General features: G+C 55.8%; 1 protein-coding gene across 1 annotated transcript in view; it reads right to left on the bottom strand.

The window, feature by feature from the left end:
• The window catches only part of LOC128827335 (IgGFc-binding protein-like), a 39706-nt gene extending 21860 nt beyond the window's left edge, over nt 1–17846 (bottom strand). The window contains exons 1-9 of the mRNA XM_054011194.1: nt 17810–17846; nt 16615–16668; nt 11545–12771; nt 10807–11147; nt 9453–10026; nt 6936–7534; nt 5652–6201; nt 1230–1819; nt 30–603 (exon numbers count right to left, since the gene is read on the bottom strand). Coding sequence (XP_053867169.1) covers nt 30–603; nt 1230–1819; nt 5652–6201; nt 6936–7534; nt 9453–10026; nt 10807–11147; nt 11545–12771; nt 16615–16668; nt 17810–17846 — 4546 coding nt within the window. The remainder of the gene's footprint in view (nt 1–29; nt 604–1229; nt 1820–5651; nt 6202–6935; nt 7535–9452; nt 10027–10806; nt 11148–11544; nt 12772–16614; nt 16669–17809) is intronic.
• Between the last annotated feature and the right edge of the window lie 7370 nt (nt 17847–25216).

Raw genomic sequence — 25216 nt, 5'->3', positions numbered from 1 at the left:
CCACACCCCATCAGCATCGCAGCACTTACGACAGAAGGAGGTGCTCCTCCAGGGCTGGATGGTGACCTTGGCCTCTTGGCAGGCTGTCACGTAGCTGTGGATGCTCTGGCACAGGAGCTGGGAGTCCCCGTTGCCCAGGCACAGATCATACAGGCAGTTGTTGAAATACATGCTGGGGCTGACTGTGCTGTGGCAGGCGGCAAAGGGACCGTCGGGGGCCGTGAGCAGCCCGCAGTAGTTGCGCTGTTTGAAGATGTCCTTTTTGGTCTCTTCGCAAACCGGACAGCTGTTCCCAGCGCATCCGTCCGCACAGGCCACGCCTGGGACTGGGATTTTCCAGGCGGAAGCGAACGCTGCCACGTTAGGGGCCGCCCTGCCATCGGGGAGCAGGAACTCATCGTCCCGACGCCCGTTGTAGTTCCCGCACAGGCCGCACATCTGACCCTGGTAGTTCCCCGGGACGGTGACTCTCACGTTGTACAAGAGGTTGTAGCTCACGGTGAGGCCGAAGTCGGTTTGCACCAGCACGTTCCCGCCGTGCTGATACGCCCAGAGCCTCCCGTCGGCCACGACCACAGGCAGGTTGTGGGACACCCCATCCACCTGGGAGAGAGAGAGAGCAAGCATTCCCTGTGAGTGGGGGAGCGGACACTGGGGCGGGGGAGAGATCATAGAATCATAGAATATCAGGGTTGGAAGGGACCTCAGGAGGTCATCTAGTCCAACCCCCTGCACAAAGCAGGACCAATCCCCAACTAAATCATCCCAGCCAGGGCTTTGTCAAGACTGAGCTTAATGCAACAGGAAAACATGCAGGCTGAAATCCACTCTGTTCTACGCGCGTAAATCCCAACAGAGCCAGGGCCAGATTCGGTGTAAATCCAGAGTCACCCCTGACTGCAATAGGGTCAAGGCTGGATTCTTATTGCAGCTTCCCCAGGATAAATCCAGAGCCGGCTCACAGATTTCAGAGGGATGACTCCAGAGTCACTCAGGATCAACCCCTCTCTTCCCACACCCCAGGTCTCTGAACCCGTGTAGGGGGTCTAATTCTACGGCCTTGCAGGGGCCAGTCCCAGATGCAGACGAGGGACAGAGCTCAGCTGGGGGCACCCCTCTTAGGCAGCAGGCACTCTGCTGTCTCCGATATGTAGGGACCAGCCCTGCTGTTCTGCCCACCCCACTATGGAGTCCACCCCTCCTTGGCCCATCCCATGAGCAAGACTTACCCCGATCAGCCCCCTCATGCCCTGCAGCAGGGCAAGGGTGGTCCCATAGAGGCGGATGGACACCAGCTTGGCCACAGAGACCTGCCCGGTGCCCCACGGCTTGTTCTCCAGGTGGACAGCGAAGGGCGTCAGCGTCTGAGCGTTGGGGCAGGTCGTGGCCAGGGCATAGGTGCAAGTACCCTGGAAGTTGGCGGCAGTGCCGTCGAAGGTGATGTAGCGGGAGCTGCCAGAGATGGTGCAGGTGGCGGATCCCACAGGGTGGCATCTCCGGATGCCGCCCACCACCTTGCACTCCTCGTTGGGGCCACAGGACAAGCCCTTGCAGGCCACATCCCCACCGGCCCGGCAGACGCACTGCTCCTGGCATGTCGGGTGGAAGGTCTCCCCGGCCTGGTAGTAAAAGCCCTGGTGGATGCAGCCGCACTGGGACATGGGCACGCAGCGGTCGCCGCTCAGCACGAAGCCCTCGTCACAGATGCAGCCCTCCCAGCACTGGGCTGAGCACTGAACTGGGGCGTAGAGGCTGCTGCAGGTCGGCTGGCAGCCCTGGGCGCAGATCTCATAGTGGCTGTTCCGGGGACAGGCTGGCTCTGCAACGGGAGCAGAATGAGGTGACATTGCAGCAGCTTCTGATCTCAGCTGGCGCCCCCTGAAGGGGGGGCATTCCCTGCCACCCTGAGCCAGCCAACCCAACAACCTGGGGCAGGATCAGAGCCGGCACCCCCTGGAGGGGAAAGGCCCCATGCCCCATTCCCCGCTCCCCTCCCCACCCCCTAGCCAGCCAGTCCCTGCCCTGGGGCTGGATAGGAACCAGCACCTCCTGGAGGGGAAAGAACATAAGAATGGCCGTACTGGGTCAGACCAAAGGTCCATCCAGCCCAGTATCCTGTCTACTGACAGTGGCCAATGCCAGATGCCCCAGAGGGAGTGAACCTAACAGGTAATGATCAAGTGATCTCTCTCCTGTCATCCATCTCCACCCTCTGACAAACAGAGGCTAGGGACACCATTCCTTACCCATCCTGGCTAATAGCCATTAATGGACTTAACCTCCATGAATGTATCCAGTTCTCTTTTAAACCCTGTTATAGTCCTAGCCTTCACAACCTCCTCAGGCAAGGAGTTCCACGGGTTGACTCTGCGCTGTGTGAAGAAGAACTTCCTTTTATTTGTTTTAAACCTGCTGCCCATTAATTTCATTTGGTGGCCCCTAGTTCTGATGATATGGGAACAAGTAAATAACTTTTCCTTATTCACTTTCTCCACACCACTCATGACTTTATGTACCTCTATCATATCCCCCCTTAGTCTCCTCTGTTCCAAGCTGAAAAGTCCTAGCCTCTGTAATCTCTCCTCATATGGGACCTGTTCCAAACCCCTAATCATTTTAGTTGCCCTTCTCTGAACCTTTTCTAAGGCCAGTATATCTTTTTTGAGATGAAGAGACCACATCTGTACGCAATATTCAAGATGTGGGCGTACCATGGATTTAAATACGGGCAATAAGATGTTCTCCATCTTATTCTCTATCCCTTTTTTAATGATTCCTAACATCCTGTTTGCTTTTTTGACTGCCGCTACACACTGCGTGGACGTCTTCAGAGAACTATCCACGATGACTCCAAGATCTCTTTCCTGATTAGTTGTAACTAAATTAGCCCCCATCATATTGTACGTATAGTTGGGGTTATTTTTTCCAATGTGCATTACTTTACATTTATCCACATTAAATTTCATTTGCCATTTTGTTGCCCAATCACTTAGTTTTGTGAGATCTTTTTGAAGTTCTTCACGGTCTGCTTTGGTCTTAACTATCTTGAGCAAACTTTGCCACCTTACTGTTTACCCCTTTCTCCAGCTCATTTATGAATAAGTTGAATAGGATTGGTCCTAGGACTGACCCTTGGGGAGCACCACTAGTTACCCCTCTCCATTCTGAAAATTTACCATTTATTCCTACCCTTTGTTCCCTGTCTTTAACCAGTTCTCAATCCATGAAAGGATCTTCCCTCTTATCCCATGACAACTTAATTTACGTAAGAGCCTTTGGTGAGGGACCTTGTCAAAGGCTTTCTGGAAATCTAAGTACACTATGTCCACTGGATCCCCCTTGTCCACATGTTTATTGACCCCTTCAAAGAACTCTAATAGATTAGTAACACATGATTTCGCTTTACAGAAACCATGTTGACTTTTGCCCAACAATTTATGTTCTTCTATGTGTTTGACAATTTTATTCTTTATTATTCTTTCAACTAATATGCCCAGTACTGACGTTAGACTTACCACTCTGTAATTGCCGGGATCACCCTAGAGCCCTTTTTAAATATTGGCGTTACATTAGCTAGCTTCCAGTCATTGGGTACAGAAGCGATTTAAAGGACAGGTTACAAACCATAGTTAATAGTTCCGCAATTTCACATTTGAGTTCTTTCAGAACTCTTGGGTGAATGCCATCTGGTCCCAGTGACTTGTTAATGTTAAGTTTATCAATTAATTCCAAAACTTCCTCTAGTGACACTTCAATCTCAGGTTTGTCACCTACAAAGAATGGCTCAGGTTTGGGAATCTCCCTAACATCCTCAGCCGTGAAGACTGAAGCAAAGAATTCATTTAGTTTCTCTGCAATGACTTTATCGTCTTTAAGTGCTCCTTTTGTATCTCGATCATCAAGGGGCCCCACTGGTTATTTAGCAGGCTTCCTGCTTCTGATGTACTTAAAAAACATTTTGTTATTACCTTTTGAGTTTTTGGCTAGCTGTTCTTCAAACTCCTTTTTGGCTTTTCTTATTACATTTTTACACTTAATTTGGTAGTGTTTATTGTCCTTTCTATTTACCTCTCTAGGATTTGACTTCCACTTTTTAAAAGATGCCTTTTTATCTCTCACTGCTTCTTTTACATGGTTGTTAAGCCAGGGTGGCTCTTTTTTAGTTCTTTTACTGTGTTTTTTAATTTGGAGTATACATTTAAGTTGGGCCTCTCTTATGATGTCTTTGAAAAGTGTCCATGCAGCTTGCATGGATTTCACTCTAGTCACTGTACCTTTTAATATCTATTTAACTAACCTCCTCATTTTTGCATAGTTCCCCTTTCTGAAATTAAATGCCACAGTGTTGGGCTGTTGAGATGTTCTTCCCGCCACAGGAATGTTAAATGTTATTATATTATGGTCACTATTTCCAAGCGGTCCTGTTATAGTTACCTCTTGGACCAGATCCTGCGCTCCACTCAGGACTAAATCAAGAATTGCCTCTCCCCTTGTGGGTTCCCGTACCAGCTGCTCCAAGAAGCAGTCATTTAAAGTATCGAGAAATTTTGTCTCTGCATTTCATCCTGAGGTGACATGTACCCAGTCAATATGGGGATAATTGAAATCCCCCACTATTACTGAGTTCTTTATTTTGATAGCCTCTCTAATCTCCCTTAGCATTTCATCATCACTATCACTGTCCTGGTCAGGTGGTCGATAATAGATCCCTACTGTTATATTCTTATTAGAGCATGGAAATACTATCCATAGAGATTCTATGGAACATGTGGATTCATTGAAGATTTTTACTTCATTTGATTCTACATTTTCTTTCACATATAGTGCCACATGACCCCCCCATTGACCTGTTCTGTCCTTCTGATATATTTTGTACCCCGTAATGATTGTTTCCCATTGATTGTCCTCACTCCACCAGGTTTCTGTGATGCCTATTATATCAATATCCTCCTTTAACACGAGGCACTCTAGTTCACCCATCTTATTATTTAGACTTCTAGCATTTGTGTACAAGCACTTTAAAACTTGTCACCGTTTATTTGTCCGCCCTTTTCTAATGTGTCAGATTCTTTTTTATGTGAATGTTTCTCATCTGATCTGGCCCCTACTTTATCCTCTTCCATCCTCTCCTCCTGACTAAAACCTAGAGAAAGGCCCCATTACTTGCCCCCCACCCCCACCCCTCGAGCCAGCCAGTCCCTGCCCTGGGGCTGGATGGGAGCCAGCACCTCCTGGAGGGAAAAGGCCCCATGCCTCATTCCCTGCCCACCCTGAGCCAGCCAGCTCCCCACCCTGGGGCAGGATTGGAGACAGCGCCCCCTAGAGAGGAAAGGCCCATTCTCTCAGCCAGCTCAGGGGATAAAAACAGAGCAAAACCTCAGTTGCTGTTTGTCGGCGTAACACAATTGGTTTGAATGCAATGGTGCAGATTCACACCAGCTGGGATCCAGCCCCATTGACTCCAATGGGGCTACAGCTGATTGACCCCAGCTGGGATCTGGTTGGACTTATCTAGGTTTATAAATATTCTACCTCATCAGGGATAAAGCAAGGCATAGGGTCATGCATTGGAGCCCAGGAGGGCACCTCATGCCAGCCAGCCTGCCCTGTGCGGTAGCCCGGCTCAGGAACCCTGCCCAGCGGACACTCACTCCAGAAGACGTGGTATCTCCAGGGATATACAGTCAGCCCAGCGGCCTGGCAGGCTGAGGCGTAGCCGGCGACCACCTGCCCTAGCACAGCCAACTGCCCCTTGGATGCACAGTAGTCGGACACGCAGTCGAGGAAGAAGCCCTCGGGGTCAATTTTGTTGTGGCACTCCCTGAAGGGGCCAGTTTTCTCCAGGATGATCCCACACTCGGTGTTGATGCCCCGCTGGCGATTGGCGAGGGCTTCCAGGTCGGGACAGGCCCCCACGTCGACTTCGCCGCAGCCCAGGGGCTCGGCCACCCTCCAGCTGCGTCCGGCACCCGCGCTGTCCTTCCCAGCTGGCTCGTCACTCCTGTCCCCATTGAAGTTGCCGCACAGACCACCCAGGGCACCAGCGTAGGTGCTGGGCACGGTGACGGTGGCCCGGCTGTGCCAGTCAAAGGTGACAGTGAGGCCAAAATCTGTCTGGATCACGGCATCCCAGCCTCTCTGGTACATGGAGATCTTCCCTGTGCCTATTTGGTATGGCAGATTGGTCAAAACACCATTCACCTAGGGATAAACAGACACCTTGATACAAGACTGTGCAGCTTTCACTGAGCCCCAGTGCAGAAATGCAGTTGCCTCTAAGGTGGGGCAACTGGGGAACAGCCACACATAATGCCACATAGGGATGGCTCGCCCGGCTCTGAGATGCAGCCACATCTGGGGTAGGGCAGCTGATTCACAGACCACAAGTTACTGAGGAGGACAGATGGTCTCTAGGTTAAGGCACAGTATTGGGAGCTCTGGGTTCTCTCCCCAGCTCTGGGAGGGCAGTGGGGTCTAGTGGTTAGAGCGGAGGGGGCTGGGAGCCAGGATTCTTGGGTTCTCTCCCTGACTCTGGGAGGGGAGTGGAGTCTAGTGGGTTAGAGCAGGGGGTGCTGGGAGCTAGGACTCTTGAGTTCTGTTCCCATCTTTGAGGTGAGTGGGGTCTACTGGTTACAGTGGCGGTGTAATGATAGGTTCTAGTCCAGACTTGCTGGGTGATTGTGTGACAGTTCCTTAATCTGTCAATGCCTCAGTTTCCCCAGCTGTGAAATGGGCACTTCCCAGCCTCAGGAAGGGGTTGTGTCGACGTCTGTGCTTTGGACTTCTCTGATAGGGCCGGGTGGAGGCTACTACTGGACAGAGAGTTTAGGACAGGAAGTGTAGAAACTCAGGATGATGTAGAATCAAACCAGCTGGGGAGCCAGCCCTTGCCCTTGACTGGTTGGTGTCTCCCCAGTCCAGGCTCACAGACTCACCATGATCTTGCCTCGATAGGCCCAGCTGATGGTGGTCTCCACTCCGTAGACATGGACCTGCACTACTTTGCTGAAGGACACCGATCGGCCACCCCGACGGGCGTTCTGCACCAGGACCCGGAAATCCACCAGCTCCTGGCTCTTCTTGCTCAGCCCGGCAAGTTGGTACTGGCAGGTGCCCTGGAACTCGAACCTCTGCCCATCAAAGCTGCGGTAGTGGGAATACCCGCTGGTCGCACAGCTGGCGTAGCTGATAGGGTAGCAGTTCTGGATGCCTTTCTCCACCCGGCACTGCTCCCCAGTCCTGCATCCCGCGACCTGGCAGCTCGCCTGCCTGCTTTGTGGGTTGCAGATGCAGCGTCTCATGCAGGCACCGTCCCCCCAGAATTGCTCTCCAGGGGCGTAGAGGCGGCCCTCAAACTCGCACCCGCAGCCAGCCTTGGGGATGCATTTCCCAGCATCCAGCACGAAGCCCTCGTTGCACTGGCAGGTCTCCACGCAGGGCAAGGAGCAGTTGCTAGGGGCTGCTCGGTCGTTGCAGGTGGCAGGACACGCGGAGCCACAGAGCTGGTACCGGCTGTTCTCCGGGCAGGGCAGAGCTGTCAAAGGGATGGGACATGGGTCACTGGGAATATTGCTGCATTCAACACATGCTGCAGCTTGAACCACCAGCTTCTTGCATCAGCCTCAGAGACAGGATAAGAGCTCTACTATTGCTGCCCACTGAGGGAGCTCTCCTTTAGCTCAAGCACCAGAGGCCAAGCATGACACTTAAAATAATCCCCCTGCCAGCCCACTGAAAAATGGAGAGATTGGTCAAAACTCATAAAACTTTTGTAGGTTAAATTAAATAAATATCCTGTGTCAGATGGGCGTTGGTTGTTTCCAGCTTCTGTAACCTGCAGCTCCACACCACCAACAACAACTGTTGTTAGGAGTTATCTGCAACGCGGCAGAGGCCAGAGTCCTGAGAAAACAGCCCTGTCCTGAGGGAGGTGTGGGAGGGTGCATTGCAAAACAGTCTCAGGTTAAGAGAGAGAGAGAGAGCGAGAGAGAGAACACTGCCCTCTGTTGGAGGGGATGGGTCCTGCTGTGTGTGTGTGTGTACACTGCCCCCTGCTGGAGGGTATGGACACTGATCTGTGTGTGTGTCCCTGCTGCCCCCCTTTCTGCTCCATCTTTTCCTTCCTGCCCCCTAACCTCAGACCCTTCTGGACCCCAAACATCCAGCTTTCCACTCATCTGCTCTCCCACATTTCTCCCCACCACACTCTGTCCCCCCCAAACTCTCCTTGTCCCCCATATTATTCCCCCCACATTCCTGTCCCCCAGACCCTTTTCCTTTCCCTCCTGCCTCCCATATCTGTCTGCTCCCTAGTCTCCTCCCTGCTGCCTCCTCTACCCCACAAATTAACCATCTTCCAAGCTTATCCCCCCATCCCCCATTGCCTGGAAGCAGAGCCCCATAAGCACATCCTGGTGTCAGTACCACTGGAGGGGGTGGGAGTTGTTGCCTTATTTATTAAGGGCAACGTTGTGATACCATGGCGCGCAGTGGTTCTCAACCTGCAGCCCAATCAGCACACAGCTGCGGCCCATGTGACACCCTCAGGGCCATACAGGTCGTATTAGATGCAGCCCATATCATAGGCACCAACTCCGTGGGGAAAAATTAGTGGGTGCTTTGCACCCACTGGCAGCCAAGCTCCCTGCCCAGCCCAGCCCAGCCTCACCTCACATCCTCCTCTGCCTCCTCCCCTGAGCATGCCACGTCCCTGCTCCTCCATCTGCCTCCCAGCGCTTGCCGCCACCAAACAGCTGTAGTAAACTCCGGGAGGGAGGGGGAGGAGCAGGAACGTGGCATGCTCAGGGGAGGAGGTGGGGAAGGGGTGGGGCCTGGGGCGGGGATTTGGGAAAGGAGTCAGAATAGAGGCAGGGAGGGGGCGGAGTTGGAGCGGGGACTTTGGGGAAGGGGTTGGAATGGGGGCGGGAGGGGGGGCGGCAGGGGTGGAGTTGGGGTGGGGCCGGGGGCAGAGGGGGATCAAGCACCCACCAGCGCCATTAGAAGTTGGCACCTATGGCCCACATAACACATTGTTATGCAGCCCACCATGGTAAATAGGTTGAGAACCACTGTTGCAGCTCTGAGGGGCGACAGACGCGGCTTCCAGGTCTCCTCCCCAAACCGGGTGCGCTAGTAAATGGATCCGTTCTCTCCAGCCCCTTGTTACAGGCAAATGTGTAACAAGGATCTGCCACAAATTCCTCGCCAGAATCGGGCCAGCATGTTCCCACCTCCCTAAAACAGCCCATCTCCCAACGGCGCCCCCTATAGGGGAAAGGCCACATGCCCCATTCCAAGCCCCCCCAGAGCCAGCCAGTCTCCCCCCTGCGGCCAGATGGGAGCCACTGCCCCCTGGAGGGGAAAGACTCCATGCCCCATCCCCTGAGCAGCCAGTGCTCTGAATTTCTTTGGCACTAGCTGCCATGATCAAACCAGGGGTTAACCCCACTCACTGCAGCCTGTGAGACTTCTCCACTCAGAGATATCCACCCCCTCTCTCCGGCAGGCATCAGCGTAGGCCGTCAGCGCCCAGCACAGCATCTCCTTGAGGCCGTCATTCATGCACAGATCATAGACGCAGTTGTCCAGGTAGATTTTGGGGTCGATCACGGAGTGGCATCGGCTGAAGGGGCCACCCGCCCCTTTGGTGATCCAGCCACAGAAGGGCTCAGCTTTGTACCTGCCGACCAGCTCTGGGGAGCAGCTCTTGCACACCCCATGGCAGTCGTCCCAGCAGAACCTGTCCCCGTCCTCCACCTTCCAGCTCTTCCCGAACTCCACGGGACTGGCAGCCAGTGCCCCCGTGGGGGTGGCAAAGTCATCCCCAGGTTCCCCGTTGTAGTTGCCGCACAGGCCACGCACACTCTCCCAGAAGCTGCTGGAGATCTTCACCACCAGGGAGCTGCCCCAGTCATAGGAGACCCTCAGGGAGAAGTCAGTCTCGATGACCACAGAGCCCCCACTCTGATACACCCTCAGTTTCCCCTCCATCAGGGAGATAGGAAGGCGGGAGTGCTGGGCATTCACCTGGGAGGGCAACCACAAGCAATGGTTCAGGCAAACCTTTCAGCCTATGTCCTATTCCCAGCAACCTCTCCCTAAAAAAACAGGCAAGTCCAAAGCCCACCCTGGCCAAGTCAAGAGAACCCACTTCACCTTGAGCCACCTGGTGTTTACAAGAGATATTTCCCAGGGCAGGTAACTCTGCCACCACCTCCCTCAGGTTCCCTGCACCTTCCCCTGAAACATCTGCTGCTGCTAGAGGTGGGACCCTGATAGGTGGACCCCCAGCCCTGCTTGGCAATAGAGCCGGGGGAAATTTTCAACTGAAATAGTTTTTCAGCCCAAAAAAAAAGCAGATTTGGTGACACCAAAACAATTCAGTGAAAAAGAAAAATCCTCAAAAAAAATTTCTGGAAAAAATCTAAAGGTTTCGGTCTTTCAATTCGAGACAACTTCTCAATTCAAAAGTTCCTTTAATTTTTTAAAATGTAATATGTTGAAATCAAAATGAAACTTTTGTTTAACCCAAAACAAAAAAGTCAACTTTTCAATTTGTGAAAAATTTCTAATTTATTTTTGTTTTGACCTGAAATTACTTTTTTATTTTAGAAAAGAAAAGAAAAGAAAAGAAAAGAAAAAATGAAGAAAGAAAAAAAGGAGAAAGAAACATGAAGGAAGAAAAAAGAAAAATTAAGAAAGAAAAGAAGGGAGAAAGAAATGAAGGAAGAAAAATAAAGAAATGAACAGGGAAAAGCAAAGAAAAGTTCGATGGATAGCTAAGAAAGGGGATGGGTACACTCTTACCCTCACAAGCCCGTATTCATTTCTAACCACAGAGATGGTGTAGCCGTAGACCTGCACGGTCACAAAGCCCACGTAGGCAACTCTCTGGTTGCCCCGGTTCTCGTTCTTAGCCGTGACGTGGAAAGCTGGGAGAGCTGAATCTGAGCTGAAGGTCTTGGCCAGAGTGTAGGTGCAGGTGCCCATGAAGTCATAGTTGCGCCCATCGAAGGTGCGATAGTGGGGATCACCAAGCGCCCAGCAAGTTGCCACAGAGGTGGCCACACACCCGGGTCTGCCATTGGTCATCTGGCAGGTCTCCTTCTTCCGGCACTGCACGGAGCTGCAGGAGGGCACCGGGGATTCTGGGGACAGGATGGGAAGGAAAGGGCGAGCAGAGAGATAGACAGGACATTATAACAGGAAGCAAACTGGCCACCAGGTCAACCCTTAGGGTCCAGTGGGCATTATAACATGGTGAAGTATGGAGGGATGGGTGGAAGGAAAGAATGGTTGGTGGGATTGATTGGAGATGGATGGATGGATGGATTTTGCTGTGAATGTTCGTTGGGGTGACCATAGCAGGATCATGCCAGGCTCCCTGTGCAAGCACCCCTGCCCTAGAGACACCCCCACGCCCATCCATTCATGGGGTCCCCCGTAGAGGCTATTCACACTGCTCACCACCCTAAGATTTCACAATTACAACAGGACAAGCACCCAGATACACCCCCATAGCCCCCTTTTCCCTCAGATACTCACCACTCTGGCAAAGGGCGGCCACGCCATAGCCGTTCTGCTGAGCGATGCCGACGCTCAGCAGCCCAAAGGTGGCACTGGGATGCTCCACCGAGCGGGCACTGGCCCTGCTGCCCAGGTTGAACTCTCCCCAGGAATACTCCGTGCCAGGAATCAATTTCCAGCGCACCCCGCTCAGGAGTCGCTGATCCATGGTGATGCCGGCGACCGATGCAGTCTTGGCCACAATGATGGCATAGTTTTGGAAGCCCTGCTGGCCAGCAATGGAGTAGGAGGCACAGTAGCTGGAGACATCCGGGATGCTGACCAAGAAGGGGTCGTAACGCATGATGTCCTGGGTCCCGCCGGTGCAGAAGAAGAAGACTTGAATGCCGGCACTGGCGGAGATGTACAGTGGTTTGGCCAGACTCACCTCCAACTGCAGGACCTGCCCAGACACCAGACCCTGTCTCCCCTGGGCCCCGCCAGAGAGGTAGGTGAGCTGCGTGGCTTGGGAGGCGACCACGTATACCAGGTCGTAGCTGGCCTGGAAGGGCATCGGTGGCACGAAGAAAGCCGTACCCCACTTGGAGACGGGCAACAGCTGCTCGGCCACATGGTTGCACTTGGTGTTCTTCTGGGCACAGCTGTGCCCGCTCTGCACTGCCACCGGCTTCAGGGACACCACCCGGGTGCCAGACAGGTCCTGGCTGCTCTGGAATTGGACAGCCTCGTAGGGTGCAAGGGAGATGGTGATCTTGCTGCCAGCCCGGTAGACCTGCTCTTGGAACCTCACACTGCCCTTCAGGTGGATTTCCACGGTGGTGGGCTCCCGCCATGCCATGACAGAGAACTCTTTGTAGGTCCCAGAGACATCTCCAGCTGGCGTGAGGATGTAGTACTCTACGCCCAGGCTCTGGACCGGGTACACCACACCAGTGTCAACCGTCAGCTCCTTGGCATTGAGCGACATCACTGAGACATCCTTGTCCGCCTGCACCAGGACGGTGCTGCAGAACTTGGTGGTGCCGGACATCTCAGCGCTGGCCGGGATCTTCACTGAGACCGTCTGGCCCTGGCCAAGCTGGAAGGTGTGGCGGAACTGGGACTTACGCACCTCAACGGTGACGGTGGTGGAGGGCGAGTAGCCAGAGACAAAGAGCTGGAAGTCAGCCTGGGAGTAGCTGATCTGGTAATTCTCCATGAAAGCCGTGATGAACTCCCGGCCCGTGGGGGCAGCCGTGCCGGGGCCTGAGGGGAGAAGGACAGAGAGGGGTCACCAAGTCGGCAGCTCTAGTGGGTCTTGCAGCGGCTTTTATGTGTCTTAGTGATGGAAAAGAGCTAACAGCAATGGCTAAAGCTCTCCATAACCCATACACTGCTCTGCCAGTGCCCCTCAGGCCTGACCTGTAGACCCCAGCCATGGGCAACCCCACACACAGCTCTGCTGGCCCCTCAGTGAGGCCAATTCACCTCTCACTCAGTGTAGTGTGATGAGGAGTAACCCCAAGGAAGTTACAGTTGGGTGTGCGAGAGCTGAGTCCAGGTGCTGCTGTTACCATCTGGGGCCAGCTCATCTCTAAAGCCAGTGGATTTACCCCCAGTGAGCTGGGAAACCAGATTTCAGATTCCAAATGTAAGGGGGCCTGTTGTCTAGGGTTACCATATTTTAAGCCTCCAAAAGGAGGACACTCCATGGGGCCCCGGCCCCGCCCCCAGCCCCGGCCCCCCCCAACTCCGCCCCTTCCCCAAAGTCCCCGCCCCAACTCTGCCCCCTCCCCTGCTTCCCGCAAATATTTGATTCGCGGGAAGCCTGAAGCAGGTAAGGAGGGTGTGGGGGGAGGAGACGCGGCCCAGTCTGGCCCCCCCCAGCGTCTCCAGCCTGGGTCAGCCCGCCCAGCACTGCCGGCCCCCGGCCAAGCACCCCCGGCCCGCCCAGCACCGCCGGCCCCCGGGCCCCTGGCCGAGCACCCCCGGCCGAGCCCCGACGACCGCCGGCCCGGCTCCCGAGCCCCCAGCCCGGCCCAGCCGACTGCCAGCTTCCGAGCCCCCAGCCCGGCCCAGCCGGCCCTGAGCCCCCGGCCCGGCCGACCGCCAGCCCCCGAAACCCCGGCCCGGCCCCGCCGACCGCCGGCTCCCGAGCCCCCGGCCCGGCCCCGCCGACCGCCGGCCCCCGAGCCCCCGGCCCGGCCGACTGCCGGCTTCCGAGCCCCCGGCCCGGCCCCGCCGGCCCCCGAGCCCCCGGCCCGGCCGACTGCCGGATTCCAAGTCCCCGGCCCGGCCGGCCCCGAGCCCCCGAGCCCCTGGCCCGGCCGACCGCTGGCCCCCGGATGGGGATTTGGAGCCCAAAAAGCCGGACATGTCCGGGAAAATCCGGACGTATGGTAACCCTACTGTTGTCCCCTTACTAAAACTCAGTGGGGTGGGTTTGGTTGGCTAGCTCCCAGTACTAAAATAAAGGGGAAGGGTCAATGGGAAATCAGGACCCTGAGATTGACAGGGCAGCCAGACTAATAAGGTAGTCAGGAGGCTGGGGGGGTCCCGTCCTCCGCATGAGCTGGAATTGCCTGGGTCAGACAGGGTGGGGCCGAGCTAAGGAGAGAGCAGGGGCCCGAATGGAGCTGAGCCACACCAGCCAGAGAAGCAGCCCAGGAAGCAGGTCAGAGCTGGGAGTAGGGCCACAGAAGCGTCCCGGGGAGCAGACCTGCGCTGGGATGGGCAGAGCTGTAGCAACCAGAGCCAGAGGGGCCAGAGAAACAGCCCAGGGAGCTGAAGGCAGAGCAGCAGCAGCCGTGCTGAAGCAGAGTGAAGTTGGGGCTGAGCTGGGGCTGGAGCAGTCCGGAGCCGGGTGCGGTGAGCAGCTGGGGAGAGTGAGGGGGACCCTGGGCAGTGGGCCCAGCGCAGGGAGATGCCCCCAACCAAGAGGCCTTGCAGGCCAGACTCGGAGGGGGATTGTCACCCTGACAGTGCGGGGGTGATGCTGGGAAGAAGGGTCCTGCCACCTAGAGCCTGAGAGCGTGGGACCACCGCCAGAGCAAGTGTCTGACCCGCAGCATCCCTGCAGCGCAGCCAGGGCCTGGGCAGGGGCCTGGGATGTGTGAGGAACAGACCAAACTTCCCTGACATCCCAGAGACGCTGGTTGTGATGGAAGGGGAGCCCCTGAGGTCAGGCAGGCCTCTGGGTAAAGGGAGAGGGAGCGAGGACTCAGATCCTTTCAGTAGCCCATTTCACCAGGGTAGTGTATAAGCCAGGAAAGTTCCCCACAATAGCGGGATCATTCCCCTGCTTACACAGATACTCCTGGCTCTAACCACTAAAACATCTCCCTGAGCTGGGGATGGAACCCAGGAGACCTGGCTCCCAGGCCCTTCGCCACTCTTGCGAGCCTCAAAGCCCAGCTTAACCTTGGGAGGAAACACCCCTAAATCTGGAGTAACCAGGTCTGGGGCGGGACCCCCATGCCCCTCCCTGCCACTAGCACCGCTGTGGGCAAGTGAGGCTGAGTGTCGGGGAAAAGGCATGGCCAGAGGGGAACAGGCATGGTCGAATGGCAGGTGTGTCCAGGTGGGAAAGGCATGGCCAGAGGAAGAAAGAGCGTGGCAAAAAGGGGAAATGGGCGTGGTCAGAGGGAAGGGGTGTGGTCAGAGGGAAAGGGGTGTGGTCACAAGAAATTCAAGAGTGACCAGGGGAAAGGGTGTGGTCAGAGGGGAAAGGGGCATGGTCAGCAGAAGAAGGGTGACCAGCAGGCAAAGGGGTGAGTTCTGAGAGGAAAGGGGTGGCCAAAGAGGAAAGGGGGTGTGGTCAAATTGAAGTGGGGCGTGGCCAGCAGACCCTTGCTCTGTGCCCATCCTCAGCTGTATTCGCAGCCCCTTCCCCAGCTTGGAGGCAACCAGGCTGCAGGAGGGGCAGGGCAGAGGGGAAGAGCTAAACCACCCATGCACACTGACATGCACACACGCTGACACACACAAACACAGACACACAGACATATGCTAACACACGTACACACATGCTGATGTGCACACACTAACGTACACACACACACACTGATGCACCCAGAGAAACATACACTGACATATGCACAGAGATGCTGACATACACACACACACACACACACTGCCATGCATAAAAATCCAGTCACACTGACACACAGAGACACATGCTGACTCACACACTGACACACATACACACACAAACATGCAGATGTACACACACATTGACACACACAGACACACTGACATACACAAACACACACAGACACATGCTGACACACACAAACACGGAGACCTACGCACACTGACATACATATCTATGATAGCATACGTGCTCACATGTGCACGAGCACACACACACACACTGATGAGCTCTGTGCAGCTCCCCCTCCCCCTATTGCATGTGAAAAGTGAGTGTGATGCGCCCTCTGAGTGTGCAAACTAAAGCCACTTGAACTTTGCACACCTGGGGCATGGCCCCAGCCAGGGTGGGCAGAGGGGTGATGCCCCAGTAGAGTGTGGCAGTAGCTGAAGTTATGCCACACCCCTTCCTCAACATGGGGGTGTGGCTAAGGCAAGGGGGCGTGGTCCCAGCCACCCACCCCCTGGAGCAGTTTGCAAATGTTACAGCAGCCCCAAGGCTGTGTGAACTGTGCCCCTCTGGAGCAGCACCCCTAGGACCCCAGCTATGCTGGGCACCGGGGAGGTTGGCTCAGGGGGCTGGCCCAGCAGTGAGCTTGAGTTTACATAGAGAGAAAAAATCTGACCCATCGACTCCAGTGGGGTTACTCCAGATTTATACTGGGGTGAGCAAGAGGTGAATCAGCCTCATTTACCCCAGTGAAGTCACTCCTGATTTACACCGGTGTGTGTGAAAGGGATCAACCCCACTGACCCCAGTGGAGCCACTTCCGATTTACCCAGGGTGATTGGAGAATTTTCCGTCCCTCCCTGCCCTGTGGTTCCCCCCTTGCCTAGGTCCCAGCCCCTGGATGCTCTTTACTGCCCCACTCCCAGCTCTAGTAACCCCATGCCCTGCTCCGCCCCCAGGACCCTCCCTCACCCTGAGCTCCCCTGGCCCTGGGTTGGATCCCCACTCACCCGCCAGCAGCGCCAGCCCGGCCCAGAGCAGCAGCATCCTCCTTGTCGCCATGGCTGAAACACAAGGGAGTTAATCAGGGGAGACGGAGTGGGGGGCTTGGGGTCACCTTTGCCCCAGGAATTGGGGAGCCTGGGGAGAGCGGAGGTGGGCAGACCAGGGGACCCACTGAGTATGGGGATGGGGGGAGGCAGTACTGATGGGGAATTGGGATTCCCAAGGCAACAGGGAGCCAGGATTCCTGGGTTCTACCCCAGCTCTGGGAGGGGAGAGGGGTCTAGGGGATCTATTCCCAACTCTGGGAGAGGAGTGGGGTTTAGTGGGTTAGAGGGGGGGCTGGGAGCCAGTACTTCTGGGTTCTATTCCCAGCTTTCGGAGGGTCTCCTGTCTGTTACAGGTTAATGCAGATGAATCTCACCCTCCCTCAATCTCTCCCACACAGGGCCGGCTCCAGGGTTTTGGCCGCCCCAAGCAGCCAAACAAAAACAAAAAAAGCTGCAATTGCGATCTGCTGCAGCAATTCGGCAGGAGGTCCTTCGCTCCAAGCAGGAGTGAGGGACCGTCCGCCGAATTGCCACCAAACAGCTGGACGTGCCGCCCCTCTCCGGAGCGGCCACCCCAAGCACTTGCTTGGTAAGCTGGTGCCTGGAGCCGGCCCTGCCCACACCCCAATACTGTCCCAACCACAATGGGTTAAAATAGGACCATCCACCCCTAGATCGCCTTCGCAAAGTGGTAATGGACATGGTAGGAGGAGCTGGAGACCCCCAGGCATGTGATCTCCCTGAGACCCATCCCTCCTGGCATGAGGTCAATCAGCAGTTTCCCCTGTAGCACATCATTCCTTCATTGGCTATCAGGTGGTGTCCTGCACCTACTCTAATGCAGCTGGGACTAGTCGCTGTTGGCAACGGAATACCAGGGTAGATGGGCCCATTGGTCTGATCTGTTCCCCTGGGTCTAGAGGGAGGTGAGGCCTTATATGGGCCCTGCAGGATGCTCCCCACCCCAAAACAGCACCCACGGAAGCATCCCTGTCTGTCATTTATCTCTCTGGTCCTGCTCCAGAGCAACCCCCTTCTCTATTCCTTCCCCATCTACCCATGCTCTCCTCTGTCCCCCTCCATTATCTGAGTATCTGCTCCCCTCTTGTCTCTCTCGCCATGCCTCAATGCACATCTGTCTGTCCATACATACCCATCATCTGACTAGCTAGCCGCTCATCCATCCCCATGTGAGCCCATCAGCTTTCTAGCTATATATACACCTTCTATCTATCCCTATATACAAACATTCCCCCCCCCTTATCCCCATACACACCCTCTATCTGTCTATCTATCTGTCTGATGCCCACTGAATTTGAATCCAAGCAGCATTAAATCTCCTGCCCCCAAAATGTCCCCTCCGGTTCCCCTACCCCACCCCTGTGCAGAGTGAGTGGCTGGGGCAAGAGAGAAAGGAAAGAATTTGCACTCACCTGCTGGGAGCACCTGGCTAGCTCAGCAGCGGAGCCTGAGGGGCTTATATGGCAAGGGATTCCCCCAGGCGGGTGGTGACACCCATGGGTGAGGCAAATGGGTCGGGTTTCATCACAGCTTCCTGGAGGAGGGCAATTCTACACAGAGTCAGCTCGGGGCAAAGGGAGCTGGAGAATGAGGTGTAGAGAGATGACAGATAGGAGGGGCTGTGTCAGAGGGTTACAATCTCTAGACTGGGAGAGAAGGCAGAGTCAGGTCCCTTTACCCTGTCATTCAAAGAACGAGGGGATGGGACAATGCAACAGAGGCCTGTGGAACTCCTCGCCACATGGTGCCCTTGGGATCAAGGACTCAGCAAGGCTTGCAAAAAGGGCAGAGTTCTTATGCAGTTGCTGCAGTTGAGGAAGGATCATCAAAGTATTATGGGATAGAACCCCACAATGCCTCGGGTTAAAGAGAAATGCCCCACCACCACCACCAAATGCCACTAGCGGGTTTCTTTACCTTCTTGTGCCAAACCCTAATCCTAAAACCACCAGAGACAGGATTCTGAGGTAATGGGCCCCTGCAGCATCTGTGAGGGGTGGACATGGCAGAGACGGGGGATGTGGGTCGGATGCCTCTCCTGGGAGAAAATGTTTCACCAATTTCTTTCCTCTCCATTCACCCACGATTAACGGGGCCACTGCTTGACTTCCAGCTACTTAACCCCCCTCACTTCCCAAAGCCAGGGATATAACCCAGGAGTCCTGACTCCTAGCTCCCCCTGCTCTAACCCACCGGACCCCATTCCCCTCCCAGATCCAGGGATAAAAGCTAGGAGTCCTGGCTCCCAGCCCCCCATTCCCGCTGCCCCCCTGAATCCTCATCCTTTCCCTACCCCCCCATGTGGCCCCACCCCTTGGCCCAGCACTCCTGCATTAGTGTCAATATTTGTGACTCTTTTCACACAGGCTGGGTCAGGTCAGGGCCACCGCAGGCATAGCTTCCTCATCCCACCTCTGACGCCAGTGGAGGCAGTGCAGGCACTGTCATAGCAGCTCCACTGCCAGGACCTCTCCCTGAGTCCCCTTTCCCCCCTTCCTGTGCTCCTCGGGCATCTACCTCTGCCAGGATCCTTCTCTGATCACACCCGGCTGCACTCCCCATGCCTCCCCTCCTCCCCTGTTTCCAGGATCCCTCTCCCCTCCCTCCCCCCAGCCTGCACTTCCCACGCTGCCCACCTCCCACGCTGCCAGGATCCTTCCATTCCCCTCCCCCCCAGCCTGCGCTCCCCACACCACCCACCTCCCCTACTTCCAGAATCCCCCTTAACCCTCCGCTCAGCCTGCACTTCCCACGCTGCCCGCCTCCCACGCTGCCAGGTTCCCCCATCCCCTCCTCCCCAGCCTGCACTCCCCACGCCACCTGCCTCCCACACTGCCAGGATCCACCCGTTCCACCCCAGCCTCCCCCGCTGCCGGGATCCCCCGATCCCTCTCCCCTCCCAGCCTGCGCTCCCCACGTCACCCACCTCCCCCACTTCCAGGATCCCTGCCTGGTGTCGCTGTGGGGGTGGGGACCCCAGCACACTGCCCTTTCACACAGTGGGTATGGCAGTCCCCACATGTCCATCGCTGGCACAGCCGGTTCCCGCCAAACTGGCCACAGTTGAGTGAATGGCAGGCGGACCGTGGTCCGTCACAGCTCAGAGGATCCCGCGGCCTGGACACTGTATCGCACAACCACCTCTGTTTGGGGAACTTCTCTGTCTGACTGCAGGGAGCGCGCCATATGGGGCCATACCCAGCACCCAGCCGGGGGGAGGGGGGCGCTGCCGTGAGGAGCCAGGGCTGTGAGCATCCATGAGAGGAGGTGTGGAATGAGCACCTCCACGGAGCCCCCACAGTGCTCCCCACAGCACGGCCCCCCATTGAGCTGCCACCCCACTGCCTGCAGTATGGCGCCCCCTGCTGAGTCCCTCCTGCCGAGTACCTCCTGCCACCCTCCCTACAGCACAACCCCTACTGACCCCTGCCCCGCTCCCTGCAGCACAGCACCCCCTACTAACCCCCGCCCCGCTCCCAGGAGCACAGCACAACCCCTATTGACCCCCCGCCCCGCTCCCTGCAGCACAGCATCCCCTACTGAGTCCCCTCCTGCTACCCTCCCTGCAGCACAGCGCCCCCTACTGACCCCTGCCCCGCTCCCTGCAGCACAGCGCCCCCTACTGAGTCCCCTCCTGCTATCCTCCCTGCAGCACAGCGCCCCCTACTGACCCCCGCCCCGCTCCCTACAGCAAAGCATCCCCTCCTGCTACCCCCCCTGCAGCACAGCGCCCCCTACTGACCCCCCGCCCCACTACCTGCAGCACAGCATCCCCTACTGAGTCCTCTCCTGCTACCCTCCCTGCAGTACAGGTGTTCTTGTCCATCCTCCCTGTGGAAGGAAAAGGCCTGAGTAGAGACCGTCGAATCGTGGAAGTCAACGAATGGCTACGCGGGTGGTGTCGGAGAGAAGGCTTTGGATTCTTGGACCATGGAATGGTGTTCCAAGAAGGAGGAGTGCTAGGCAGAGACGGGCTCCACCTAACGAAGAGAGGGAAGAGCATCTTCGCCAGCAGGCTGGCTAACCTAGTGAGGAGGGCTTTAAACTAGGTTCACCAGGGGAAGGAGACCAAAGCCCTGAGGTAAGTGGGGAAATGGGATCCTGGGAGGAGGCACGAGCAGGAGAATGCAAGAGGGGAGGACTCCTGTCTAATACTGAGAAAGCAGGACAATTGATGAGTTATCTTAAGTGCCTATACACAAATGCAAGAAGCCTGGGAAACAAGCAGGGAGAACTGGAAGTCCTGGCACAATCAGGGAACTATGATACGATTGGAATAACAGAGACTCGGTGGGATAACTCACATGACTGGAGTACTGTCATGGATGGATATAAACTGTTCAGGAAGGAAGGCAGGGCAGAAAAGGTGGGGGAGTTGCGTTGTATGTAAGAGAGGAGTATGACTGCTCAGAGCTCAAGTATGAAACTGCAGAAAAACCTGAGAGTCTCTGGATTAAGTTGAGAAGTGTGCGCAATAAGGGTGATGTCATGGTTGGAGTCTGCTATAGACCACCAGACCAGGGGGATGAGGTGGACGAGGCTTTCTTCTGGCAACTAACAAGTTGCTAGATCGCAGGCCCTGATTCCCGTGGGAGACTTTAACCACCCTGATATCTGCTGGGACAGCAATACAGCGGTGCACAGACAATCCAGGAAGTTTTTGGAAAATGTAGGGGACAATTTCCTGGTGCAAGTGCTGGAGGAACCAACTAGGGGCAGAGCTTTTCTTGACCTGCTGCTCACAAACAGGGAAGAATTAATAGGGGAAGTGAAAGTGGATGGGAACCTGGAAGGCAGTGACCATGAGATGGTCGAGTTCAGGATCCTGACACAAGGAAGAAAGGAGAGCAGCAGAATACGGACCCTGGACTTTAGAAAAGCAGACTTTGACTCCCTCAGGGAACAGATGGGCAGGATCCCCTGGGAGAATAACATGAAGGGAAAAGGGGTCCAGGAGAGCTGGCTGTATTTTAAAGAATCCTTATTGAGGTTGCAGGAACAAACCATCCCGATGTGTAGAAAGAATAGTAAATATGGCAGGCGACCAGCTTGGCTTAACAGTGAAATCCTTGCTGACCTTAAACGCAAAAAAGAAGCTTACAAGAAGTAGAAGATTGGACAAATGACCAGGGAGGAGTATAAAAATATCGCTCAGGCCTGCAAGAGTGAAATCAGGAAGGCCAAATAGCACTTGGTATTGCAGCTAGCAAGAGATGTTAAGAGTAACAAGACCGGTTTCTTCAGGTATGTTAGCAACAAGAAGAAAGTCAAGGAAAGTGTGGGCCCCTTACTGAATGAGGGAGGCTTCACAAACAAGGTCTGCTCCCAGACTGCTGGACTGGGCAGCACAGAATGGGGAGGAGGTGACCAACCCTCCGTGGAGAAAGATGTCATTCGGGACTATTTAGAAAAACTGGATGAGCACAAATCCATGGGCCCGGATGCGCTGCATCCGAGGGTGCTAAAGGAGTTGGCGGATGTGATTGCAGAGCCATTGGCCATCATCTTTGAAAACTCATGGCGATCGGGGGAGGTCCCGGATGACTGGAAAAAGGCTAATGTAGTGCCCATCTTTAAAAAAGGGAAGAAGGAGGATCTGGGAACTACAGGCCAGTCAGCCTCACCTCAGTCCCTGGAAAAATCATGGAGCAGGTCCTCAAGGAATCAATTATGAAACACTTAGAGGAGAGGAAAGTGATCAGGAACTGTCAGCATGGATTCACCAAGGGGAAGTCGTGCCTGACTTACCTAATTGCCTTCTGTGATGAGATAACTGGCTCTGTGGATGAGGGAAAAGCAGTGGACGTGTTATTCCTTGACTTTAGCAAAGCTTTTGATACGGTCTCCCACAGTATTCTTGCCACCAAGTTAAAGAAGTATGGGCTGGATGAATGGACTGTAAGGTGGATAGAAAGCTGGCTAGATCGTTGGGCTCAACGGGTAATGATCAATGGCTCCACATCTAGTTGGCAGCCAGTTTCAAGCGGAGTGCCCCAAGGGTCGGTCCTGGGGCCAGTTTTGTTTAATATCTTCATTAATGATCTGGAGGATGGTGTGGACTGCACTCTCAGCAAGTTTGCAGATGACACTAAACTGGGAGCCATGGTAGATACGCTGGAGGGTAGGGATCAGATACAGAGGGACCTAGACAAATTAGAGGATTGGGCCAAAAAAAAATCTGATGAGGTTCAACAAGGAAAAGTGCAGAGTCCTGCACTTAGGATGGAAGAATCCTATGCACTGCTACAGACTAGGGACCAAATGGCTAGGTAGCAGTTCTGCAGAAAAGGACATAGGGCTCACAGTGGACGAGAAGCTGGATATGAATCAACAGTGTGCTCTTGTTGCCAAGAAGGCTAACAGCATTTTGGGCTGTATAAGTAGGGGCATTGCCAGCAGATCGAGGAACGTGATCGTTCCCCTTTATTCGACATTGGTGAGACCTCATCTAGAATACTGTGTCCAGTTTTGGGCCCTACACTACAAGAAGGATGTGGAAATATTGGAAAGAGTCCAGCGGAGGGCAACAAAAATGATTAGGGGGCTGGAGCACATGACTTATGAGGAGAGGCTGAGGGAACTGGGATTGTTTAGTCTCCAGAAGAGAAGAATGAGGGGGGATTTGATAGCTGCTTTCAACTACCTGAAGGGAGGATCCAAAGAGGATGGAACTCGGCTGTTCTCAGTGGTGGCAGATGACAGAACAAGGAGCAATGGTCTCAAGTTGCAGTGGGGGAGGTCTAGGTTGGATATTAGGAAACACTATTTCACTAGGAGGGTGGTGAAGCACTGGAATGGGTTACCTAGGGAGGTGGTGGAGTCTCCTTCCTTGGAGGTTTGTAAGGCCCGCTTGACAAAGCCCTGGCTGGGATGATTTAGTTGGGGATTGGTCCTGCTCTGAGCAGGGAGTTGGACTAGATGCCCTCCTGAGGTCCCTTCCAACCCTGAGATTCTGGGATTCTACAGCCCCCTATTGAGCCCCTTGCCCCGCTCCTCACAGCACAGTGCCCCCTGTGGAGCCTCCACCCCACTGCCTGCAGCACGGTGCCCCGTCCTGACCCCCTACCCCACGCCCTGGAGCACAGCGCCCCCTACTAAGTCCTCCACCGTGCTCCCTACAGCACGACCCCCCGTACTGAGCCCAGCACCCTGCTCCCTACAGCACAGTGTCCCCTGCTGAGCCCTCTGTCCCCACCCTGCAGCATGGCACCCCCTGCTGAGCCCCCACCTCCCCTTCCTGCAGCATGGCACCCCCTGCTGAGCCCCCCCTCCCCTTCCTGCAGCATGGCACCCCCTGCTGAGCCCCCACCTCCCCTTCCTGCAGCATGGCACCCCCTGCTGAGCCCCCACCTCCCCTTCCTGCAGCATGGCACCCCCTGCTGAGCCCCCCCTCCCCTTCCTGCAGCATGGCACCCCCTGCTGAGCCCCCACCTCCCCTTCCTGCAGCATGGCACCCCCTGCTGAGCCCCCCCCTCCCCTTCCTGCAGCATGGCACCCCCTGCTGAGCCCCCACCTCCCCTTCCTGCAGCATGGCACCCCCTGCTGAGCCCCCCCTCCCCTTCCTGCAGCATGGCACCCCCTGCTGAGCCCCCACCTCCCCTTCCTGCAGCATGGCACCCCCTGCTGAGCCCCCACCTCCCCTTCCTGCAGCATGGCACCCCCTGCTGAGCCCCCACCTCCCCTTCCTGCAGCATGGCACCCCCTGCTGAGCCCCCACCTCCCCTTCCTGCAGCATGGCACCCCCTGCTGAGCCCCCACCTCCCCTTCCTGCAGCATGGCACCCCCTGCTGAGCCCCCCCTCCCCTTCCTGCAGCATGGCACCCCCTGCTGAGCCCCCCCCCTCCCCTTCCTGCAGCATGGCACCCCCTGCTGAGCCCCACCTCCCCTTCCTGCAGCATGGCACCCCCTGCTGAGCCCCCCCTCCCCTTCCTGCAGCATGGCACCCCCTGCTGAGCCCCCCCCTCCCCTTCCTGCAGCATGGCACCCCCTGCTGAGCCCCCACCTCCCCTTCCTGCAGCATGGCATCCCCTGCTGAGCCCCACCTCCTCTTCCTGCAGCATGGCAGCCCAGTGCCCAGCCCAGCATTCCATAACCTCTCCCCTGCCTGTCTGCAGGCGGGCGAGGTTCAGCAGCTGTATGCTCAGCGCTAACCCCCGTGGTGTTTGAGAAGGAGGAGAGCCCACGTTCCCATGCAGCTCTGCTCACAGCCCAACCACAGAGAGTTCCCTCTCCCCCGACTAGCATGCCTCTGGTCCTGCAGCCAGATCCCCTGCAGGTGTGAACCAGCCCTGCTTCCGTGACTCCGGAGGCGCTATGGCTGCCTGCCAGCAGCTGGGGAACAGGCCCAAAACCCACATGGGCAGAGACGGCCAGATACAGTCAGTGCCAGGGGAGGTTTGAGGGTTATTTTTAGCTGTTTCAATATGTTTAGTGAGTAATGGAGATGCTATGGAGCTGGATTCTCTCACACAGGGTGAATCCGAAATGACGCCCAGTGGAGTCACTCCTGATTTACAGGGGTCACTGGTCTGAGTCCCCT

The sequence above is a fragment of the Malaclemys terrapin genome, chromosome 21 (genome assembly GCF_027887155.1).
Source record: "Malaclemys terrapin pileata isolate rMalTer1 chromosome 21, rMalTer1.hap1, whole genome shotgun sequence".
NCBI classification, from domain to species: domain Eukaryota; kingdom Metazoa; phylum Chordata; order Testudines; family Emydidae; genus Malaclemys; species Malaclemys terrapin.
This window is presented reverse-complemented; position numbering and strand designations above follow the sequence as displayed.